Raw genomic sequence first — 21,429 nt, 5'->3', positions numbered from 1 at the left:
TGCCTATTGAGATGCTGACAGCAGAAGTGAGCTTTCTGAGGGGTGTTTGATGAGTAACTTCTTGTCTCTTGTTTGACTTCAGGCCCAGGCAGAGGCGAAAAGGGAACATGAAGGAGCAGTACAGCTACTAGAGGTAAGATGGAAAGGCAAAATCAGGCAGATGTTTGCAAACTTGGTCTCTAATAGCTTTAACACTTCGTTTCTCTTTGGGCTGATGTTCCTGGGTCAGAATGTTCCCTAGCAAACACTGCAAGTGGTAGACCTGTCTCACTGCAGTGTGGCGCACACTTATCTGTCAGTCAGGCTGAGTAGTCATTAGGGCCAGAATTTTCAAGAGCTTCACACGTGGCATGCTGATCCTCTTGGAAAATCTGCCCTACGACTGTTTACTCAGTTCAGGTTTTCAGACAATGACCATCACTGTGGGGTCTGTACATCTTCCAGTGATGCATTAAGCAACATAACTGTCATGTCTGCACCCTTCTCCATGACTTTCTGCATATAGGTTTTTGGTTGGTTGGCTTTTATGTTATGTGGGCTGTGCTGTTATTACAGGAGACACAGCAAAGATGCGGCTTAGCTCTTGGAATGGAAAGTGATGAGGTTTGAGGTAGTTCTTTCATCTGGCAGGAACGAATGCCACAGTCCCCCAAAGTGCCAGTCCCCCGCCAGTGCTCTGCCCCCTGCAGAAACAAGCTTTATCATTGTGGTAGCCAGCTCCATTATGCCGGTGGAGAGAAGTGATGACCATAATTTTGATTCTACGCATGAGGTGATCTCTTAGATAACCTGGCCCCAGACTATTTAGAGGCATGATGACAAAGGACCAACAGTTTCAACTTGATGTGATGATTTAGGGGAATCCAGTGTAGTGAGTGAGGGTCAGGTTTGATGGCCAGGGCGTGAGCTGCTGCACTCTCCATCAGTAGTCATTTTCTCAGTTCTGAAGCTTCCAAGCCCAAGTAAGCTGCTTTCTTACAGTGCAGTTGGAGGGTAATGAAGATATGTGCTGTAGAAGCCCGTTTCCAGTGATGGAACACAATCAGACATAGCAAAATGCATTTCTTATGACCTCGGCTCTGTGAGAGCTTGGTGTCAATGAGGAGTCTATAAGAAACTGTGAAGTCAGCTGAGCAGGTATAGGTATGTGTCTTCGACTGGTGGAGGCTGCGCCATGGCTGCACCCTTCACAGAGTTCTCCTCTGCCAACCAGGAGCTTTAACTAACCCTTTTTCATCTCGGTTCTGGGACATCTAGGTTAGCTTGGTGACATTGGCACTGTTGTTTGTTGTAAAGGGTAGACAGCTAGATCTATGTCTCAGCTGCATCTCGTTGACATTTGACCTTGTGATGTCTCACCAGTTCAGCAGGCTGCAGCATTTTGAGTTGAATAGATCATTGTGGAGCTCCCCAAGCAAGAAGCCTGTGGGTGAAGGTGCAGTTCACATAATGACCCTTGGGCATGTTCCTCCAGGAAGTGGTGAGACTATTCTAGTTCTTTCATTGGCCCCTGCCACCTTGCTTAGATGGGACAGCAATATCTTGTGGCTGACTGTTGAATGCTGCAGAGTCCAGAGGTTTGAGAATGGACATCAGTGTTCCATTGACACAAGAGACTGACCACCAATGGTCTCTCTGTTTCCTTACCATTTGCTGACCTGAATCTGCATTGTGGCATGTCTAGGATATGGCTTCTGCTAGAGGAGTTTGAAGCTGGCATTTAGCTAGCTTCTTAACAAGCTTGTTCAGGGAAGAAAGGTTTAATATTTGCAATAGTTAGCTAGGTACATTACCTCCAAGGTGCCGTTCTTCAGTTTGGGTTAGACTGTTGCATGTTTGAAGGAAGAAGGGGAGATTCATTCTTTGCCTAAAATGTTGGTTATGCCTGTCAGGAGGCTCCAACAGTTGGTGATCTTTTGTCACAGAATCATAGAAGATTAGGGTTGGAAGAGACCCTAGGAGGCCACCCAGTCCAACCCCCTGCTCAAAGAAGGACCAACCCCAACTAAATCATCCCAGCCAGGACTTTGTCAAGGAAGGAGATTCGACCACAGTCCCTTGGTAACCCATTCCAGTGTTTCACCATCCTCCTAGTGAATTTTTTTCCTAATGTCCAACCTAAACCTCCCCAACTGCAACTTGAGACCATTGCTCCTCGTTCTGTCCACTGGTACCACTGAGAACAGTCTAGATCCATCCTCTTTGGAACCCCCTTTCAGGTAGTTGAAAGCAGCTATCAAATCCCCCCTCATTCTTCTCTTCTGCAGACTAAACAATCCCAGTTCCCTCAGCCTCTCCTCATAAATCATGTGCTCCAGCCCCCTAATCACTTTTGTTGCCCTTTGCTGGACTCTTTCCAATTTTTCCACATCCTTCTTGTAATGTGGGGCCCAAAACTGGACACAGTACTCCAGATGAGGCCTCACAAATGCCGAATAGAGGGGAATGATCACGTCCCTGGATCCGCTGGCATTGCTCCTACTTATACAGCCCAAAACACTGTTTGCCTTCTTGGCAACAAGGGCACACTGTTGACTTATCCAGCTTCTCATCCACTGTAACCCCGAGTTCCTTTTCTGCAGAACTGCTCAGCCCCTATTCTGTAGCAATGCCCTAAGTGCAGGACTCTGCACTTGTCCTTGTTGAACCTCATCATATTTCTTTTGGCCCAATCCTCTAATTTGTCTAGGTCCCTCTGTATCCTATCCCTACCTTCCAGTGTATCTACCACTCCTCCCCATTTAATGTCATCTGCTGTCTTGCTGAGGGTTCAGTCCACGCCATGCTCCAGATCGTTAATGAAGATATAGAAGAAAACCTTGGGGCACTCCGTCTGTCTGCCAACTAGACATGGAGCCATTGATCACTACCCATTGAGCCTGATGATCTAGCCAGCTTTCTATCCACCTTGTAGTCCATTCATCCAACCCATACTTCTTTAACTTGCTGGCAAGAATACTGTGGGAGACCGTATCAAAAGCTTTGCTAAAGTTAAGGAATAACACATCCACTGCTTTCCCCTCATCCACAGAGCCAGTTATCTCATCATAGAAGACAATTAGGTTAATCAGGGATGACTTGCCCTTGGTGAATCCATGCTGACTGTTCCTGATCACTTTCCTCTCCTCTAAGTGGTTCAGAATTGATTCCTTGATGACCTGCTCCATGATTTTTCCAGAGACTGAGATGAGGCTGATTGGCCTGTAGTTCCCTGGATCTTCCACCTTCCCTTTTTTAAAGATGGGCACTAAATTAGCCTTTTTCCAGTCTTCCAGGATCTCCCCCGATCGCCATGAGTTTTCAAAGATAATGGCCAATGGTAATAATTGGAGATATACCAATCTCCTAGAACTGGAAGGGACCTTGAAAGGTCATCAAGTCCAGCCCCCTGCCTTCACTAGCAGGACCAGTTTTTGCCCCAGATCCCTAAGTGACCCCCTCAAGGATTGAACTCACAACCCTGGGTTTAGCAGGCCAATGCTCAAACCACTGAGCTATCCCTCCCCCACGATGGCTCTGCAATCACATCCGCCAATTCCTTTAGCACCAGAAGAAGCAGAGATTCCAGAGAAGGAAACAGTCCACTTCTCAACCCTCTGCCTTGCAACCATCCTCCTCGAAGCAGCAATATTGATGGGCTGGTCGAGGGCTTGAATTACCATCGTCATCCTCTTCAGCTGCACTGATTCACCAGCCTTCCTCCCTTTGGTGACCATCTTCAGCACTTCAGGCGGACTTGGGAGTTGATCACTGCGGACAAGTGGGTTTTGGTGATCATCTTCACAGGATACACTATCCACTTTACTACATTTCCATCAAACCTCCCTTCACTGTCCCTCTTCAGGGACCCCTCTCACAAGAGCTTGCTTCTTCAAGAAAGAGACACTTTTGTTACACTTGGGAGCTATAGAACCAGTCGCCATGCAGCACAGAAGGAAGGGAGTTTATTATAGGTACTTCCTGGTACCAGCACCTGTGTGAAGGCACAACAATTCAAAATGGTAACACTTGCAGTGGTAATTCTGTCGCTAGAGCAAGGGGATTGGTTCTCTGCGCCTTGACCTTCAAGATGTGTATTTCCATATTGCTATCCACCCATCCCACAAACAATTCCTATGTTTCACTATCGGCCAGAATCACCTTCAATACCGAGTGCACCCCTTTGGTCAGATATGCCTAGCTTCATTTCCTACCACTGCCCAGAGCAAACACATAAAGATCATGATGGACAATACATCATGCATGTTTTACAGCAGTCGCCAAGGACGGGCAAGATCCCCCTCCTTCTGCGCCAAGGCTGTCAAACTTTGGAATTGGTGACAACCAGATTGTTGTCACGTCACAGCAGCCTGTCTCCCAGAGGTTCAGAATGTGACTGCAGATGCATTCAGCAGGCATATCTTCAAAGACCATGAGTGGGAAATAGACCCAAGTAAATTACACCATATGTTCTGTCAATGGGGACACACCTCCAGTAGACTCCTTTGTCACAGAGTTCAACAAGAAATGTACCCACTTCTGCTTGAGGGACAGACTGACTCTCCAGGCCTTGTGGGATACTTTTCACATTCAGTGGTCATCAGCTCTCCTGTGCACATTCCCACTGACTCCCCTAATAGCCAAAGCTATGCTCAAAATAAAAATAAAGCCAGAGTCATCCTAATAGTTCCGACCTGGCCCAGGCAAACATGGTTTCCTTACCGTTTTGCTCTCTGATCATTCTCCCTGCTGCTCCTCATCTCTTGTCCCAGGAAGGCAGGCAGATTCTTCACCCCAGTCTCGCAGTGCTATGTCTCTGTGCATGGTTGGTCGATGGCTAACAGGACTAGAGGCAACCTGCTCAGACAACGTAAAAAGAATACTGACACATAGCAGCATGTACTCTGAGAAATGGACAAGGTTTGCCAGTTGTGACCTCAGGCATGCTTCACTGGTGACCTCATTGCTTCCGGATATACTGGACTACCTTCTAACTCTAAAAATCTCGGGACTGTTGATGAACTGCATAAGAGTCCACCTGGCAGCAGTCACAGCTTTCCACCCCCAAGCGAGGATTATTCTGTCTTTGCCACCCACAGCGAAATTCCTCAAAGGATTGGAAACCTGTATCCACCAGTCCAGCATCCTTCTCCAGTATGGGACCTCAATCTGGTCCTTAAATGCCTCACAAGGCCACGGTTTGAACCCATGGCTACCAACTCACTGCTCCATTTGACAAGGAAAATGGCATTCCTGATAGCCATCACGTCAGCATGATGGGCAGGGCTGGCCCCAGGGGTTTTGCCACCCCAAGCAGCGCAAAAAAAAAAAAAGAAGCCGCGATCGCGATCTGCGGCAATTCAGTGGGAGGTCCTTTGCGCCCACCGGGAGTGAGGGACCCTCCGCCGAATTGCCGCCGAATACCTGGACCTGCCGCCCCTCTCTGGAGTGGCCGCCCCAAGCATCTGCTTGCTAAGCTGGTGCCTGGAGCCGGCCCTGATGATGGGTTGGAGAAATTGGGGCCCTGCTGGCATGCCCCTCTTTCACCGCATTTTTTAAGGATGAGGTCATGCTGAGGCCCCACCCCAAATTCTTACCCAAGGTTTCTTCCGAGTTCCATATCAATCAGCCCATTCACCTGGCTGTCTTCCACCCCAAACCACACCTAGGTCACCAGGAAGCACTGCTGCACACCTTGATGTCAGGAGCGTCCATGCCTTCTGTCTGGATAGGACGGAGTCCTTCAGAAAGACCCACAGTTTGTTCGTTGTGCTAGCAGATAGAGCAGAAGGGTCTGCAACCTCTAACTAGAAGCTTTCCAAGTGGATATGTGCCTGCATTGACTTTTGTTACGAATCTCACAATATTCAACTACTCATTCTGCAAGGTCCATTGCCTTTTCTATGGCCTTCCTTAAGAATGTGCCCATTATTGAGATCTGTAAAGCTGCTCCTTGGGACTTACCTCAGTTGGGGTTGTGCTCGGAGGCCAGCCCAAGCAACTGCTGCTGTGGCCATGCTGCAATTTGTAGTGTGCTAGTTCAGGCAGAGCTAGTGTGTGTACGTCTGCCCCACTAGGGAATGATATCTCTCAGCTGCGGTGCAGACATACCTGTAGAGCAGCCTGGTAGCTGCTCTAAGTTGGGTCAGGGCTGGCTCAGCTCCAAGGATAAGGGCATCGTAACTTGCTCACTGAACCCCTCTGTCTTTCCAGCACTGAGTGGAGCTCTGATGCAGGAGAGCAGCTAGTTCAGAGAATTGTCAGCCACCAGTGTGGATGGAAGAAAAGGGTTTGAGATTCATAATTAAAAGGCCCTTGATGGAGGCCCTTGGAGAGTGTGAGTGTTTCTGAGGTAGCAGCAATCTGATTCATGCTTTCAATCTGTGGAATTTCTTTTAGCGGCTGGGGAGAGAGGAACTCAACACTTATTGTGTACTAATTGGGAGAAGAATGTTTCTTAAACTGAGGATTTTGTTATGCTTTGCAGTGTCTTGATTTTTGGTAAATGAAAATGCTGATATGTGGTTTTAAATCTCTGTTTGCTCTTTTCCTTGCTGACAGAATACCTTGGATTGCATGCAGGTACTGAGATAATTGAGCAGGGCATTTTCCTCCTGCTGCTGCTTAACTCTGACTATTGTGTGGGGTGTCATCTCTAAAAAGTAGAGCTAAAATAATTTAAAGGGCGCTACTGCTGCTGCTTTGACAGAGCAGAGCACTTATCTGTTAAAACCTTTTCTTTCTCAGAAAAAACCCCTACACAATGGGTTGGTTGTTTTTTCAGTTTTTGTGAGCTCTTCCAGGTTTTCTATTTTTTCAGATTCTCTGGCTTGGTTTACATGTAGAGTTAGGTTGACATAAGGCAGCTTATGTCAACCTAACTATGTCAGTGTCTACACTACAGCCTTGCTCCTGCTGATGTAAGTGCCCTCCTACACCAACATAACTCCACCTCCACAAGAGGCGTAGGGCTTATGTGGGTGTAGTTAGGGTGATCACTGCATTTCCTAAATCGGCTGTTGGCTGTCTTGTCAATTTCATGACTCCACTTGAGCTGTGAAATTGACAAGAAAGCCACCCCTCTGCTCCCCAGATGGGCTGCTACCTTGTCTCCAGTCCAAGCTGTGCTGCCCCCCCAGGCTCTTGGATTGCACTGCCACCTGATCTCCCTGCTGGGAGCCATGCTGCCTCCCGGGGTCTTGGCTCCTTGCTTCTCGCTGAGAGCCTGGCTGCCCCCTCTCGGCTCCAGGCACAGCTCTCCCTGCCTGAGTGCTGTAACTATATAGACATAAGATTTAAGTATAGATCACGCCCTAGACGAGATGGGGAACTGGTGGGATAACTTACGGTTACAGATAAGGGGTTAGCTAATGGGTGGAATCAGCAGTCTTTGTGCCTGGAAGAGCAGGGAAAGGCAGAGGTATGAATAGTTAGCAGTCTTTGGTTTGTTAGAATCTAAAAACTTCTGTAAGGTGGGCAGGGCATCAGATCACCTGGCTCAGTGCAAAGCTGGCTAGCTCTCGTTTGTTAGTCTTGACAGTGTTAAATAGCCAGGGGTGGTCTCTCATGCTTACTACGTTAAGTGTGAAAGCTGTTGATCCAGTGATGTGAGGCAAGTAACGGAATGGACTCAAGTGCTGCAAACGGTTAATTCCTCTAACGTAAAATGCAGACGTTGTCAGGAGTTCATAGAATCATAGGGCGGGAAGGGACCTCGAGAGGTCGTCTAGTCCAGTCCTCTGCACTCAAGGCAGGACTAAATATGATCTAGACCATCCCTGACAGGTGTTTGTCCAACCTGCTCTTAAAAATCCCCAACAATGGAGATTCCACAGCCTCCCTAAGCAATTTATTCCAGTGTTTAACCACCCTGACAGGAAGTTTGTCCTAATGTCCAACCTAAACCTCCCTTGCTGCAATTTACGCCCATTGCTTCTTGTCCTGTCCTCAGAGGTTAAGAAGAACAACTTCCCCCCTCCTCCTTGTAACAACCTTTTATGTACTTGAAAACTGTTATCATGTCCCCCCTCAGTCTTCTCTTCTCCAGACTAAACAAACCCAGTTTTTTCAATCTTCCCTCATAGGTCATGTTCTCTAGACCTTTATTCATTTTTGTTGCTCTTCTCTGGACTTTCTCCAATTTGTCCACATCTTTCCTGAAATGTGACACCCAGAACTGGACACAATACTCCAGCTGAGGCCTAATCAGCGTGGAGTAGAATGGAAGATTTACTTCTTGTGTCTTGCTTACAACACTCCTGCTAATACATCCCAGCATGATGTTTGCTTTTTTTGCAATAGCATTACACTGGTGACTCATATTTAGCTTGTGATCCATTATGACCCCCAGATCCCTTTCCGCAGTGCTCCTTCCTAGGCAGTCATTTCCCATTCTGTATGTGTGCAACTGATTGTTCCTTCCTAAGTGGAGCACTTTGCATTTGTCCTTATTGAATTTCATCCTATTTACTTCAGACCATTTCTCCAGTTTGTCCAGATCATTTTGAATTTTAATCATAGAATCATAGAATCATAGAATCTCAGGGTTGGAAGGGACCTCAGGAGGTATCTAGTCCAACCCCCTGCTCAAAGCAGGACCAAACCCAACTAAATCATCCCAGCCAGGGCTTTGTCAAGCCTGACCTTAAAAACCTCTAAGGAAGGAGATTCCACCACCTCCCTAGGTAACCCATTCCAGTTCTTCACTACCCTCCTAGTGAAAAAGTTTTTCCTAATATCCAACCTAAACCTCCCCCTCTGCAACTTGAGACCATTACTCCTTGTTCTGTCATCTTCTACCACTGAGAACAGTCTAGATCCATCCTCTTTGGAACCCCCTTTCAGGTAGTTGAAAGCAGCTATCAAATCCCCCCTCATTCTTCTCTTCTGCAGGCTAAACAATCATGTCCTATCCTCCAAAGCACTTGCAACCCTTCCCAGCTTGGTATCATCCACACACTTTATAAGTGTACCCGCTATGCCATTATCTAAATCACTGATGAAGCTATTGAACAGAACCGGACCCAGAACCGATCCCTACAGGACCCCACTCGTTATGCCCTTCCAGCATGACTGTGAACCACAGATAACTACTCTCTGGGAGTGATTTTCCAACCAGTTCTGCACCCACCTTATAGTAGCTCCATCTAGGTTGCATTTCCCTAGTTTGTTTATGAGAAGGTCATGCGAGACAGTATCAAAAGCTTTACTAAAGTCAAGATATACCACATCTACTGCTTCCCCCCCCATCCCCAAGGCCTTTTACCCTGTCAAAGAAAGCTATTTGGTTGGCTTGACATGATTTGTTCTTGACAAATCCATGCTGACTGTTACTTATCACCTTATTATCTTCTAGGAGTTTGCAAACTGATTTCTTAATTATTTCCTTCATTATCTTTCTGGGTACAGAGGTTAAGCTGACAGGTCTGTAATTCCCTGGGTTATCCTTATTTTCCTTTTTATAGATGGGCACTTATATTTGCCCTTTTCCAGTCTTCTGGAATGTCTTCTGTCTTCCATGATTTTTCAAAGATAATTGCTAATGGGCTCAGATATCTCCTCAGTCAGCTCCTTGAGTATTCTAGGATGCATTTCATCAGGGCCTGCTCATTTGAAGACATCTGATTTGTCTAAGCAATTTTTGACTTGTGTTTCCCCTGTTTTAGACTCTGATCCTTGCTCGTTTTCACTGGCATTCATGATGTTAAACGTCCAGTGAGTTTTAGATCATTGAAGATGTCCTGGTTAAGCCAGGGTGCTCTCTTATCATACTTCCCATCTTTCCTACACAGTGGGATAGTTAGCTCTTGTGCCCTTAATAATGTCTCTCGGAAAAACTGCCAACTGTCTTCAGTTGTTTTTCCTCTTAGACTTGCTTCCCGTGGGATCCTCCCTATCAAGTTCCTGAGTTTGCCCAAGTCTGCTTTCTTGAAATCCATTGTTTTTGTTTTGCTCTTTTCCCTCCTACCGTTCCTTAGAATCATGAATTCTATCATTTCATGATCACTTTCACCCAAGCTGCCTTCCACTTTCAAATTCTCAACCAGTTCCTCCCTATTTGTCAAAATCAAATCTGGAACAGCCTCCCCCCCAGTAGCTTTCTTCACCTTCTGAAATAAAAAATGGTCTCCAGTGCATTCCAAGAACTTGTTGGATAATCTGTGCCCTGCTGTGTTATTTTCCCAACAGATGTCTGGGTAGTTGAAGTCCCCCATCTCCACCAAGTCCTGTGCTTTAGATGATTTTGTTAGTTGTTAAGAAACTGAATGGAAAGGTCTTGTGCTCATCTGAAAAAGGACAAGAGATTCAAATTTATCATTTTTAGAGTTGGTCAAAAATCAGAATTTCTTCTCTACAGAAAATTCCAGTAGTTTTCATTCCAAAGTGTGATGAAAGTTCGACATATCGAAAATGTTCATGGAACAGAAAGCTTTGAAAAATGTTGATTCAAAAATTTTCATTTTGATGTTTCTGATTTAAACTAAATGTTCAGAGGGGAGGCTGCAGTGCATCCTGTGTAAGGCTACGGTTTAGTCGCAGACAGGTCACGGGCGGTGAACAAAAACTCGTGGCCTGTCCATGATTTTTACTAAAAATACCTGTGACTAAAACTTGGGAGGGGTGGGGATGTCTGGGGGCCCTGTGGGTGCTGGTGGAGGGCAGCCTGGGTGCTGGGGGGGGGGGCGGTGTTGCGTGGCCCAGGATCCTACTGGTGCTGGAGCGGGGGCGAGCCGCGGTGCTAGGCCTGGGACCCTCGCTGGTGCTGGGCAGGGAGGGGTTGGTGGGGCTGGCAGGCTCCCTACCTGGCTCCACTCCTCCCCCCCCCACCCCAACAGCAGAGTGCGGGTGTGGGAGGGAGCAGGGGATTGGGGCACGGGATGGGGTGAGGCGGGCTCTGGGTGGTGCTTATCTCTGCACGCTGCCTCCGCCCAGAGCACTGGCTTCGCAGCTCCCATTGGCTGGGATCCCTGAGCCAGGCACACTGGCCGCTGCAGAGGTCACTGAAAGTCATAGAATCTGTGACTTCCATGACCTCCATGACAAACTCGCAGCCTTCAGCCTTAATCATGCGAGACATAGTCCCACAGGGGAGCCCAGCCCAGAGAGAAGAATAGATGTAAGGCACCCAAACTACAACTCCTCCCATGAGGCACCACTGCCTCTCATGCAGCCCCAGATTAGTGACCTGAACTGACCTGAAACATTAAAAATTTGGGGGAAATTAGAGATTTTCCTGTGGAAACTACATTTTCTGTTGAAAAAGTATTTTGACAGGACATTCCTGACAGGCTCTAGTACGTTTTGTTTGTTTGTTAGGAGTGGGGTTAAAAGGGGTGTTAAAGGACAGGTGGTTGTTGGTTCCTGGAAGCTGCGTGGGCTTGGGGCATTGAGGGAGTTGGGTGGGGGAGCTGCAGTAGGCTATGTTGGAGATGGGTTGTGTGTATTTTTAAACCCGTTGGGACAAGAGCCCAGCTGTGGGGGGCAGGCACACAGGAAGGGGAGGCACTCTGGGGCCAGAAGCCAGGGGAGTGCAGGTGACCCTCAAGTGATCCCCGTAGCCCCCACATCTCCCTCTGGAGAATCACCTCCTCTGCTTTCCTACTTCTGCTGCAATCCACAATCCCTCGTGGAAAACAATTTCTGGAGGTGGGTTGTGTGACATCAGTGGGGCGTGTGCAGGTTCCTGGATAGTCCAGGGACCTTGATGCTCTGCTGCTCCCTGGAGTCTCTCACCCGTGGCTGAACTTGGCCCAGGAGGGGAATGTTCCCCCAGTGGTTTGGTGGGGAAGCTGCTGGAGGCCTCATGTCCCAGGGAGGCTCCCTAGATTAGCTAGGTCTGGTGGAGTCCGTTTTGGAGATATGACTTTGATGTGAAAAGCCTTCCCATCTCCCCGATCGCAAAGGGCCTTGTTTGACTCGCTTCTAGCCCCGCCTACATTTTCTCCTGTATGGGTGTGAGCAAGGGAAATTGCAGGCCCAAAGCAGCTTTTCATTGAAGGCTCATCTTGGGTTTAGAGCGGAACCAATCCTGAGGTTGTCTGTTGGGACTGGGATTTTCAAAGGGCCTATGGCCTGGGGGCTGCCCCCCCCCCCCCGATCATCTCTGGGATCTGGGCACCTCCATCCTTTCATCCTCTGAATATCCCAGCTCCCTTACATGGAAGGACACAGCCAAGACCGCTGCTATTCAGAGCCTTGTCCCAGTTCAGGCCTGTGTTTGTACCTAACTTTGCTTTGCTTCCCTGCCAGGCCCAGGTGAGAGATCTGGAGGATCAGTGCCGCAGCCACATCGAACAGTTCAGCCTCCTGTCTCAGGAACTCAAACGATTCCATCTACAGACAGGAAAGACTGGCCCTCTGACCTCAACATTGGTGACTTCTGAGCTCCCGCTCATGCCCTGCTGTTCCATCCCTCAATCCCAGTGCCGCCAATGGGAGAAGGGTAACTGCTGTGAGAAGTTGATGAGTGCTTTGTCTGTTGGCTTTCCTGAGTGCAAAGAACCAATTAGGATCAATAATGGGAATAATTCTCTCATCTCTTTAGTTCCTTTTAAAACCCCACCAGCATATGTCTGAGACTGATTTAGAGCAACACATACTTAACACTTCAGTTGTCACAGGGAAATATTCCACGGACACTTTATATTTACAAAAGGAGTCTTTAATTCCTAGCCCCAAACTACTAAACATTTGCTTGGAATAATTTCCCAGATAATTAGGTCTATGCCCAGCAGTAAATGGTGTTAGCTGGGGAGGAGGAGGGTACAATAGCTAACAATGGGGGAGGGAGGGATAGCTCAGTGGTTTGAGTATTGGCCTGCTAAACCCAGGGTTGTGAGTTCAGCCCTTGAGGGGGCCATTTGGGGATTTAGTTGGGGAGTGGTCCTGCTTTGAGCAGGGGGTTGGACTAAATGACCTCCTGAGGTCTCTTCCAACCCTGATATTCTGTAAATGCAAATTTCAGCACAGCCTTAGCTCTGGAGCCACTAATGATGCCTCCATAATATTTGTGCTAACACGCAAGAGGATTGAGGGAGAGCATCTGGGCCCTTTGTAAGGATTGCAGGTGCAAGCCCTGATCAAATGCTGTCCTCATCCATTGAAACAACTTACCAAGGGATGAGGTGGATTCTCCATCCCTTGGAGCTTTAAACTGAGCTTGGGTGCCTTTCTCAAGGATACACTCTAGATCCACCAGCAGTTGTGGGCTCTCTGGGTGACACTTTCTGGCTGGAGTCATGCAGGAAGTCAAATTAGATTATCATAATGGTCCTTTCTGGCCTTGAAAATCTATGAATTTATGCACTTTAGGCAATCATCAAAGCAATTTCCTCCGCTGTGCATCTTGTGGACTCTCTCTGTGAGGGATGAAATTCACCCTCATACAGAGGATCTTCACAGTACTTGTGCACCACTTAAATCACACGTAAGGCATCATTAATTAGAGCTGGGCAAAAAATCTTCTTTGGTTGCTGGCAATCTGAAAAAATTGAAGAAAAGCAGGGGAGGGATAGCTCAGTGGTTTGAGCATTGGCCTGCTAAACCCAGGGTTGTGAGCTCAGTCCTTGAGGGGGCCACTTAGGGATCTGGGGCAAAATCAGTACTTGGTCCTGCTAGTGAAGGCAGGGGGCTGGACTCAATGACCTTTCAAGGTCCCTTCCAGTTCTAGGAGATGGGATATCTCCATTAATTTATTTATTTTATTTATTTAAAGCTTTATTTTGGGTCAAATGAAAAATGAACTTTTTCAAAGTTTGTAGTGAATTGAAAAAGTCCAAGAACATTTTGAGTCAGGTCTGACAAAATGTTTTGTTTGCTCTGATTTAAAAGATTTTGTTTCAGTTTCACCATTTCACTGAGAGTGAGTGAGTAGGTGATGGTGCCCCTTGCAGGTCTTAGCCTGGAATGTTTCAGCATTACTGAAACATTTCAATTTTTCGATGGGGTGGAAATGGTTTAGCAAACTCTGCCCAAAGTCACAGCTGGTTTAGGGTTGACTGAAACGGCATTTTTCTGCAAATAAACTATTTGCCAAAAATTTGCCCAGCGTTCCTTAGGGGCAAATTCATCCTAATGCTGCTGAGTTCCTTGCAAACCAACAGAAGACAATAACACTGTCCTGGTGTCACTGATAATTTTGCTTGCGTTACTGGTGCAAAGGAAACTAGCTTGGCTCCCAGAGCCCAGGGTGAGTTTGTGGGACTGGCGGCTAAAAATGGACTCTTTTTACTTGAAGACCCTGAAAGCAGTTTTCTGGAATCACTGAGAAACAATAAACATGGGACTCCCCAGCACCATTCCAGAGTCAGTGTGAAGTTGGAGGCAAAGACCTCAGGAGTCAAGAAATGCCAGCTAGCAAGTTGCCAAAAAACCTTAGCTCTGCCCCTGAGGCAGATGTGGTGGTGTTATACAGTTAATAACATAGTCACGTACCTTTTCTCATAAGTTTTTCTACAAACTTAGATACTAAATCTCATCAGCATTTTCCAAATTTTGATATTTCAATAAAAAACATAATTGTTTGCAAACATTTTCATAAAAATCAGCCCTTAAAGCTGTTTGAAAATGTTTGAACTTCAGAATTTTGTTTAAGGGATTGATTTATGTGTGAAAAATTTCCCAAACATTTTCCTGTTTGTCAACCAGACTTATTAGATATGTATGTGCAACATCTTCTATGCTGTACATCGGGGTGGGCAAACTTTTTGGCCCAAGAGCCTCATCTGGGTATGGAAATTGAATGGCGGGCCGTGAATGCTCATGAAATTGGGGGTTGGGGTGCAGGAGGGGGTGTGGGTTCTGGCTGGGCATGCAGGGTCTGGGGTGGGGCTGGGGATGAGGGGCTTGGGTGTAGGAGGGGGTTCCGGGCTTGGGCTTAGGAGTTTGGAGTGTGGGAGGGGGCTCAGGGCTGAGGCAGGGGCTTGGGGCACAGGAGGGGTTCGGGGTGCAGCTCCCGGGAGCAGCGGCATGTCTCTCCCCCCGCTCCCCCCGGCTACTACACAGAGGCATGGCCAGGCAGCTCTGCCCCATCCACAGGCTCCACCCCTGCAGCTCCCACTGCCTGCAGTTCCCGGCCAATGGGAGCTGTGGGGGCAGCACTTGGGGCAGGGGCAGTGTGCGGAGCCCCCTGGCTGCCCCTATGCATAAGAGCCGGAGGGGGGACATGCTGTTGTTTCTGGGAGCTGTGCAGAGCTGCGGCACGCATGCGTGGAGTGGCCCCTGACCCTGCTCCCCGGCTGGAGCGTGGGAGTAGAGTTAGCCCCAGCCCCTGTTCTCTGGCTAGAGCTCGAGGGCCGGATTAAATGGCTGGCAGGCCGGATGTGGCCCACGGGTCGTAGTTTGCCCACCCCTGCTGTACATTGATTTATGTAGGCCAGACAGAGTCCCTAGAGCAGTGTTCCTCCTGTTTACCATTGTGGGCCATATATGCCGCTCTCCATGTGTTATGTGGGTCGCATCTACACAATATATATTCTTCTTTGAGTGCTTGCTCATGTCAATTCCAATTAGGTGTGTGTGCGCCACGTGCACAGTTGTCAGAAGGTTTTCCCCCTAGCAGCACCCGTCATTTTGGCCGGGGAGTCCCCTGGGGTGGCGCCTTCATGGCGGTGAATATAGGTCCCTGCCAACCCGCCGCTTCTTCAGTTCCTTCTTACTGCCAGTGACGGTCATTGGAACTGTGGTCGCTTGCCTTAGAAAGTGCTCCCCCTAGTGTTTGTATTTAGCTCTCTCTAAATAGTTATTCCTTAGAGTAAAAGCAGCAAAGAGTCCTGTGGCACCTTATAGACTAACAGACGTTTTGGAGCATGAGCTTTCGTGGGTGAATGCATCTGACGAAGTGGGTATTCACCCACAAAAGCTCATGCTCCAAAACGTCTGTTAGTCTATAAGGTGCCACAGGATTCTTTGCTGCTTTTACAGATCCAGACTAACTCGGCTACCCCTCTGATCCTTAGAGTAAGTTAGTTTAGTTGGTTTGTTTTCTAGGAGTGGAAGTCCTTCTCGCACCCTATTTTGTCTCCCTTTGGGGTTCGGGGCATACCTCAATCCCAAGGGTTTAACCCTGCGGAACCTGCCTCAAGCCCATGCCAACGGGCGACCCCCACAACTCTTGTCTCGAGTGCCTGGGGGAGGTGCAAGATTTGTAAAGGGTTCTGCCCAAGGACTAAAAAAGAACGGGACTTCAGGCTGAAGTAGATCCTGATGGAAGCAGCTCTTCGTCCCCAGCTGGCTCCATGCCAACAGGATCCAGCGCCAAGCACCTCCGTGCAGAGCACTCCGGCCTCTGTGTGAGAAACGGTGTCGAGGAAGGATTCTTGCCATAATGATCCCCGGCGCCGACATTGCCTGGCGCCGAAGCTCGTAGAGGCTGCACGGCACTGTTCACACTCTCTGGTGCCGCATAAGCGGCACAAGAAGGTGGACAGGTTGCTCGCCCGCACCAAGAGCAGCCAGGTTGGACTGTGCAGGAGCACCCGGTGCCGACATCACAGAGCCGGCACCGTTGACTTTGGTCCCGCAAGGGGGTCTGTCGAGTCCGGTGCTGTTGGACTCTCCTGATTGAGAGTGCCAGGCGGATGAGCTAGAGCTCCCTTCCGCCCCAGACACTTTTGAGGCGGTGAGGGACTTGATTGCCATGACGTCTCCGCCGTTCCCCATCAGCTTGGATAGACCTCCAGTGCTGCAGCGCATGGCACCATCCAGAGGCAGGCTGGCAGTGATGAGGCACCGCTCACCATCTCCGTGGCATCGCTCCCCATGGCATTGCTCCCCACAGCACCGGTCTCCAGCACTGTCCCCCTGGCACTGGTCCTCGGCATCGTTATCGCGGCACCAGTCCCTGGCACCTCCACTGCAGCACTGCTCTCCGGTACCGTCCCCACAGCACCACTCTCTGGCACCGTCTCGCGCAGCGCCACTGTGGTCTTCGTGCTCAAGATCCCGAACATTGGACTCAGAAGTGGAGTCCTATTACTCAGTTGGACCACCGCAGACATAGGCAGGACGTGAGGCTAGTGCCATGGTAAGTGCAGTGTCAAGGGCCCATGCAGTGGCCATTTTGGACCCTGTGGGCCTACCACCAGGCCCAGGGCATGCACTCCAGGGGTTCTCACTCTGTGGTGTTGGAAGCCTGGGTGCCTCCGCCAGACACGGACCATCCCACCCCTTGGGGCTCCAAAACAGTGTCGGGGCACAGCGCGGAGCTGCATCCAGATCGCGTGCCCACCACAGCTCTGAGCCTGCGGTCAGCGATGAGGAACATGCACCGAGCAGGACGAGTCCAGAAGGCGAGGAGGGCCCGGTGCCTCCTCTGGCCTCGTCGTCGTCCTCGCTGGATGAAGTGGTGGCGGGGTCTTCCTCCTCTGGGCTGCCCCCCATTGACAGTAGAGCACACCAGGACTGCGTAGGGTGGCTCACATTATGGGGCTTCAGACTGAGGAGGTAGTTGAATTGGAGGACACGATGGGTCCTAACCTCGGAGCGGCTGTCTAGGGTGGCTTTGTCCCTCATGAAGACTATTCAGGCCACTACAAAAACTCTGTGGCAAACCCCTGCCTCCATTCCTCCTTCAGTGAAGGGGGTGGAGAGGAAGTATTTCATCCCCTCTACGCTACCAGCACTCCCAGCTATCTTCGAGACACCACTGACTTCCTGAGGAAACTATAATCCATTGGTGATCTTCCAGAGAACACCATCCTGGCCACTATGAATGTAGAAGCTCTTTACACCAACATCCCACACAAAGATGGACTACAAGCCATCAGGAACACTATCCCCGATAATGTCACGGCAAACCTGGTGGTTGAACTTTGTGACTTTGTCTTCACCCACAACTATTTCACATTTGGGGACAATATATACCTTCAAGTCAGCGGCACTGCTATGGGTACGCACATGGCCCCACAGTATGCCAACATTTTTATGGCTGACTTAGAACAACGCTTCCTTAGCTCTCGTTCCCTAACGCCCCTACTCTACCTGCACTACGTTGATGACATCTTCATCATCTGGACCCATGGAAAAGAAGCTCTTGAGGAATTCCACCATGATTTCAATAATTTCCATCCCACCATCAACCTCAGCCTAGATCAGTCCACACAAGCGGTCCATTTCCTGGACACTACTGCGCTAATAAGTGATGGTCACATAACTACCACCCTATACCGGAAACCTACTGACCGCTATACTTACCTACATGCCTCCAGCTTCCATCCAGGACACACCACACGATCCAGTGTCTACAGCCAAGCTTTAAGATACAACCACATTTGCTCCAATCCCTCAGACAGAGACAAGCACCTACAGGATCTCTATCAAGCATTCTTAAAACTACAATACCCACCTGCTGAAGTGAAAAAAACAGATTGACAGAGCCAGACGAGTACCCAGAAGTCACCTCCTACAAGACAGGCCCAACAAAGAAAATAACAGAACACCACTAGCTGTCACCTTCAGCCCCCAACTAAAACCTCTCCAGCGCATCATCAAAGATCTACAACCTATCCTGAAAGATGACCCCTCACTCTCACAGATCTTGGGGGACAGACCTGTCCTCGCTTACAGACAACCCCCCAACCTGAAGCAAATACTCACCAGCAACCACACATCACTGAACAAAAACACTAACCCAGGAACCTACCCTTGCAACAAAGCCCGATGCCAACTCTGTCCACATATCTATTCAAGTGACATCATCATAGGACCTAATCACATCAGCCACATCATCAGGGGCTCATTCACCTGTACATCTACCAATGTGATATATGCCATCATGTGCCAGCAATGCCCCTCTGCCATGTACATTGGCCAAACCGGACAGTCTCTACGCAAAAGAATTAATGGACACAGGTCTGACATCAGGAATCATAACACTCAAAAATCAGTAGGAGAACACTTTAAGCTGTCTGGTCATTCAATGACAGACCCGCGGGTGGCAATTTTTCAACAGAAAAGCTTCAAAAACAGACTCCAACGAGAAACTGCTGAGCTGGAATTGATATGCAAACTAGATAGAATCACCTTAGGTTTAAATAGGGACTGGGAATGGCTGAGCCATTACACACATTGAATCTATCTCCCCATGTAAGTATTCTCACACTTCTTATCAAACTGTCTGTACTGGGCTATCTTGATTATCACTTCAAAAGTTTTTTTTCCTTACTTAATTGGCCTCTCAGAGTTGGTAAGACAACTCCCACCTTTTCATGCTCTCTGTATGTGTGTATATATATCTCCTCAATATATGTTCCATTCCATGCAGCCGAAGAAGTGGGCTGTAGCCCACAAAAGCTTATGCTCAAATAAATTTGTTAGTCTCTAAGGTGCCACAAGTACTCCTGTTCTTTTTATAAAAAAGTTGAGCTTCCTCGTCGTCTCTCTAAACGCAATCATTCCGTCTCTGGATCCGGGAGACTGGTATGCCGCCCTCAACCCCAAGGACGTGTCCTTCCACATAGCTATAATTCCAGCTCAGGTTCATGGTCAACCACAACCTTTACCAATTTACGGTCCTCCCCTTTGGTCTGTCAGCGGCCCCTCAAGTGTTTACTAAATACATGGCAGTCATTGCTGCCTTCGTATGACCAAGGCAGGTGCAGATATTCTCATACCTCGATGACTGGCTCCTCAGGGACTGCTCCAGGGAGCAAGTTGGAGGGTCAGATCAGCCTGGTAAGATACACCTTCGACAGGTTAGGTCTCCTTCTCAACGAGCGCAAATCAACTCTATCCCCTCTGCAGAGAATAGAATTTATTGGAGCAGTGTTGGACTTGGGTTAGGCCAGGGCATCCCTGCTGGAATATTGGTTTCAAACAATGATAGACATCATAGAAAAAGCGGTACCCCACCACCACAGCAAGGAACTGCTTGAAACTCCTCGGCCACATGGCAGCACGTACATATGTGGCATACATGCGAGACTGAGGCTCAGGCTGACACCAGCCAGGCCTGAAGAAGTCTATCGGCCAGGGCTCAACAGTCTGGACAAGGTGGTCACTCTCCCAGTGCCAGTTCTCAAGTCTCTCCACTGGTGACTCAACCCACCAATGGTATGTGCAGGAGTCCTCTTCACAAAGCCCTAGCCCTCCCTGTCCCTGGTGACAGAGGTACAGTGTTGGGATGGGGTGCTCACCTGGGAGACCTTCAGACCCCAAGGTCTCTGGTCACAAGAAGAGCTGTCACTCCACATCAACGTCAAGGAGCTGAGAGTGGTCCTCCTGGCATGCCAGACCTTCCAGGCCCACTTGCAAGGGAAATGCGTGGAGGTGATGATGGACAACACAACTGCGATGTTTTATATAAACAAGCAGGGTGGAGCTCATTCTTCTCCCCTATGTGGGAAGCCTTCAAGCTTTGGGACTTCTGCATAGCCCACTTCATTCACTTGGGAGCATTCTACCTCCCAGGTTCCCAGAACGAGTTGGTGGACTCAGCAGATCCTTCCACAGTCACAAGTGGTCCAGCTGCCTGGACATGGTGTACAACATTTTCCAAAGGTGCAGGTTCCCCAAATTGACCTGGTCACCATGGAGAGCAACAGAAAATGTCCCCAGTTCTGTTCCTTCCGAAATCACAGTCCGGGCTCCCTTGCGGATGCGTTTCTCCTCCCTGGACGGACCATCTGTTGTACATGTTCCCGTCGTTTCACTCATCCACAAGGTTCTGCTCAGGATCCGCAGGAACAAGACTACAGTCATACTGGTAGCGCCAGCCTGGCCTCGCCAGCACTGGTATACCATGCTCCTGGAGCTGTCGGTGGATGCTCCAGTCTCATTGCCCCTGCTTCCGGACCTGATCACCCAAGGTCACGATCGTCTTCATCATCCCGACCTTGAGTCTTGTCACCTCACCACTTGGAAGCTTCATGGCTAAATCCAATGGAGATGATGGGCTCGGAGGCCATTAGGGAGCTTCTGCTGGGCAGCAGGAAACCCTCCACCAGGGCTACCTACCTGGCCAAGTGGAAAATGGTTGCAATCTGGTGTTCTCAGGGTTGTGCTCTCCCAATGCAGGCGCCTATGCCACCCATCTTAGACTATCTATTACACTTAAACAGCAGGGCTCTTGGTTTCATCTCTCCAGGTCCACCTGGCAGGCATTTCAGCCTTCCACCTGGGAGCGGCCAGCTGTTCAGTCTTTGCCAACCCAATGGTCAGTTGCTTCCTGAAAGGTCTAGACAGGCTATACCCGCAGGTTAAGCAACCAATTCTGGTGTGGGACCTTAACCTGGTCCTTTCCAGCTAATGGGGCTCCCGTTTGAACTCCTAGCAACTTGTTCATTGCTCTTCCTATCATTGAAGGTGGCTTTCCTAGTCACCATTACGTCAGCAAGGAGAGTCTCTGAGCTTAAAGCCCTAACCTCCAATCCTCCTTATACCCATTTTTTATACGGACAAGGTACAACTTAGGCCTCATCCAGCCTTTCTTCCAAAGGTTGTCTCCCAATTCCA

General features: G+C 48.9%; 1 protein-coding gene across 8 annotated transcripts in view; it reads left to right on the top strand.

The window, feature by feature from the left end:
* The window catches only part of TSPOAP1 (TSPO associated protein 1), a 145,907-nt gene that overhangs the window by 52,383 nt on the left and 72,095 nt on the right, over positions 1-21,429 (top strand). For 7 of the 8 annotated variants that reach the window (XM_039507753.1, XM_039507754.1, XM_039507752.1 and 4 more), the window contains exons 9-11: positions 83-133; positions 6,541-6,561; positions 12,229-12,421. In XM_039507753.1, the coding sequence (XP_039363687.1) occupies positions 83-133; positions 6,541-6,561; positions 12,229-12,421 (265 nt within the window). The remainder of the gene's footprint in view (positions 1-82; positions 134-6,540; positions 6,562-12,228; positions 12,422-21,429) is intronic. The other variant, XM_039507755.1, reaches the window with a different exon arrangement.

This window comes from Mauremys reevesii, linkage group 20, assembly GCF_016161935.1.
Source record: "Mauremys reevesii isolate NIE-2019 linkage group 20, ASM1616193v1, whole genome shotgun sequence".
NCBI lineage: Eukaryota > Metazoa > Chordata > Testudines > Geoemydidae > Mauremys > Mauremys reevesii.
Note: the sequence above shows the minus strand (reverse complement) of the source record. Positions and strands in the feature narration are given on the sequence as shown.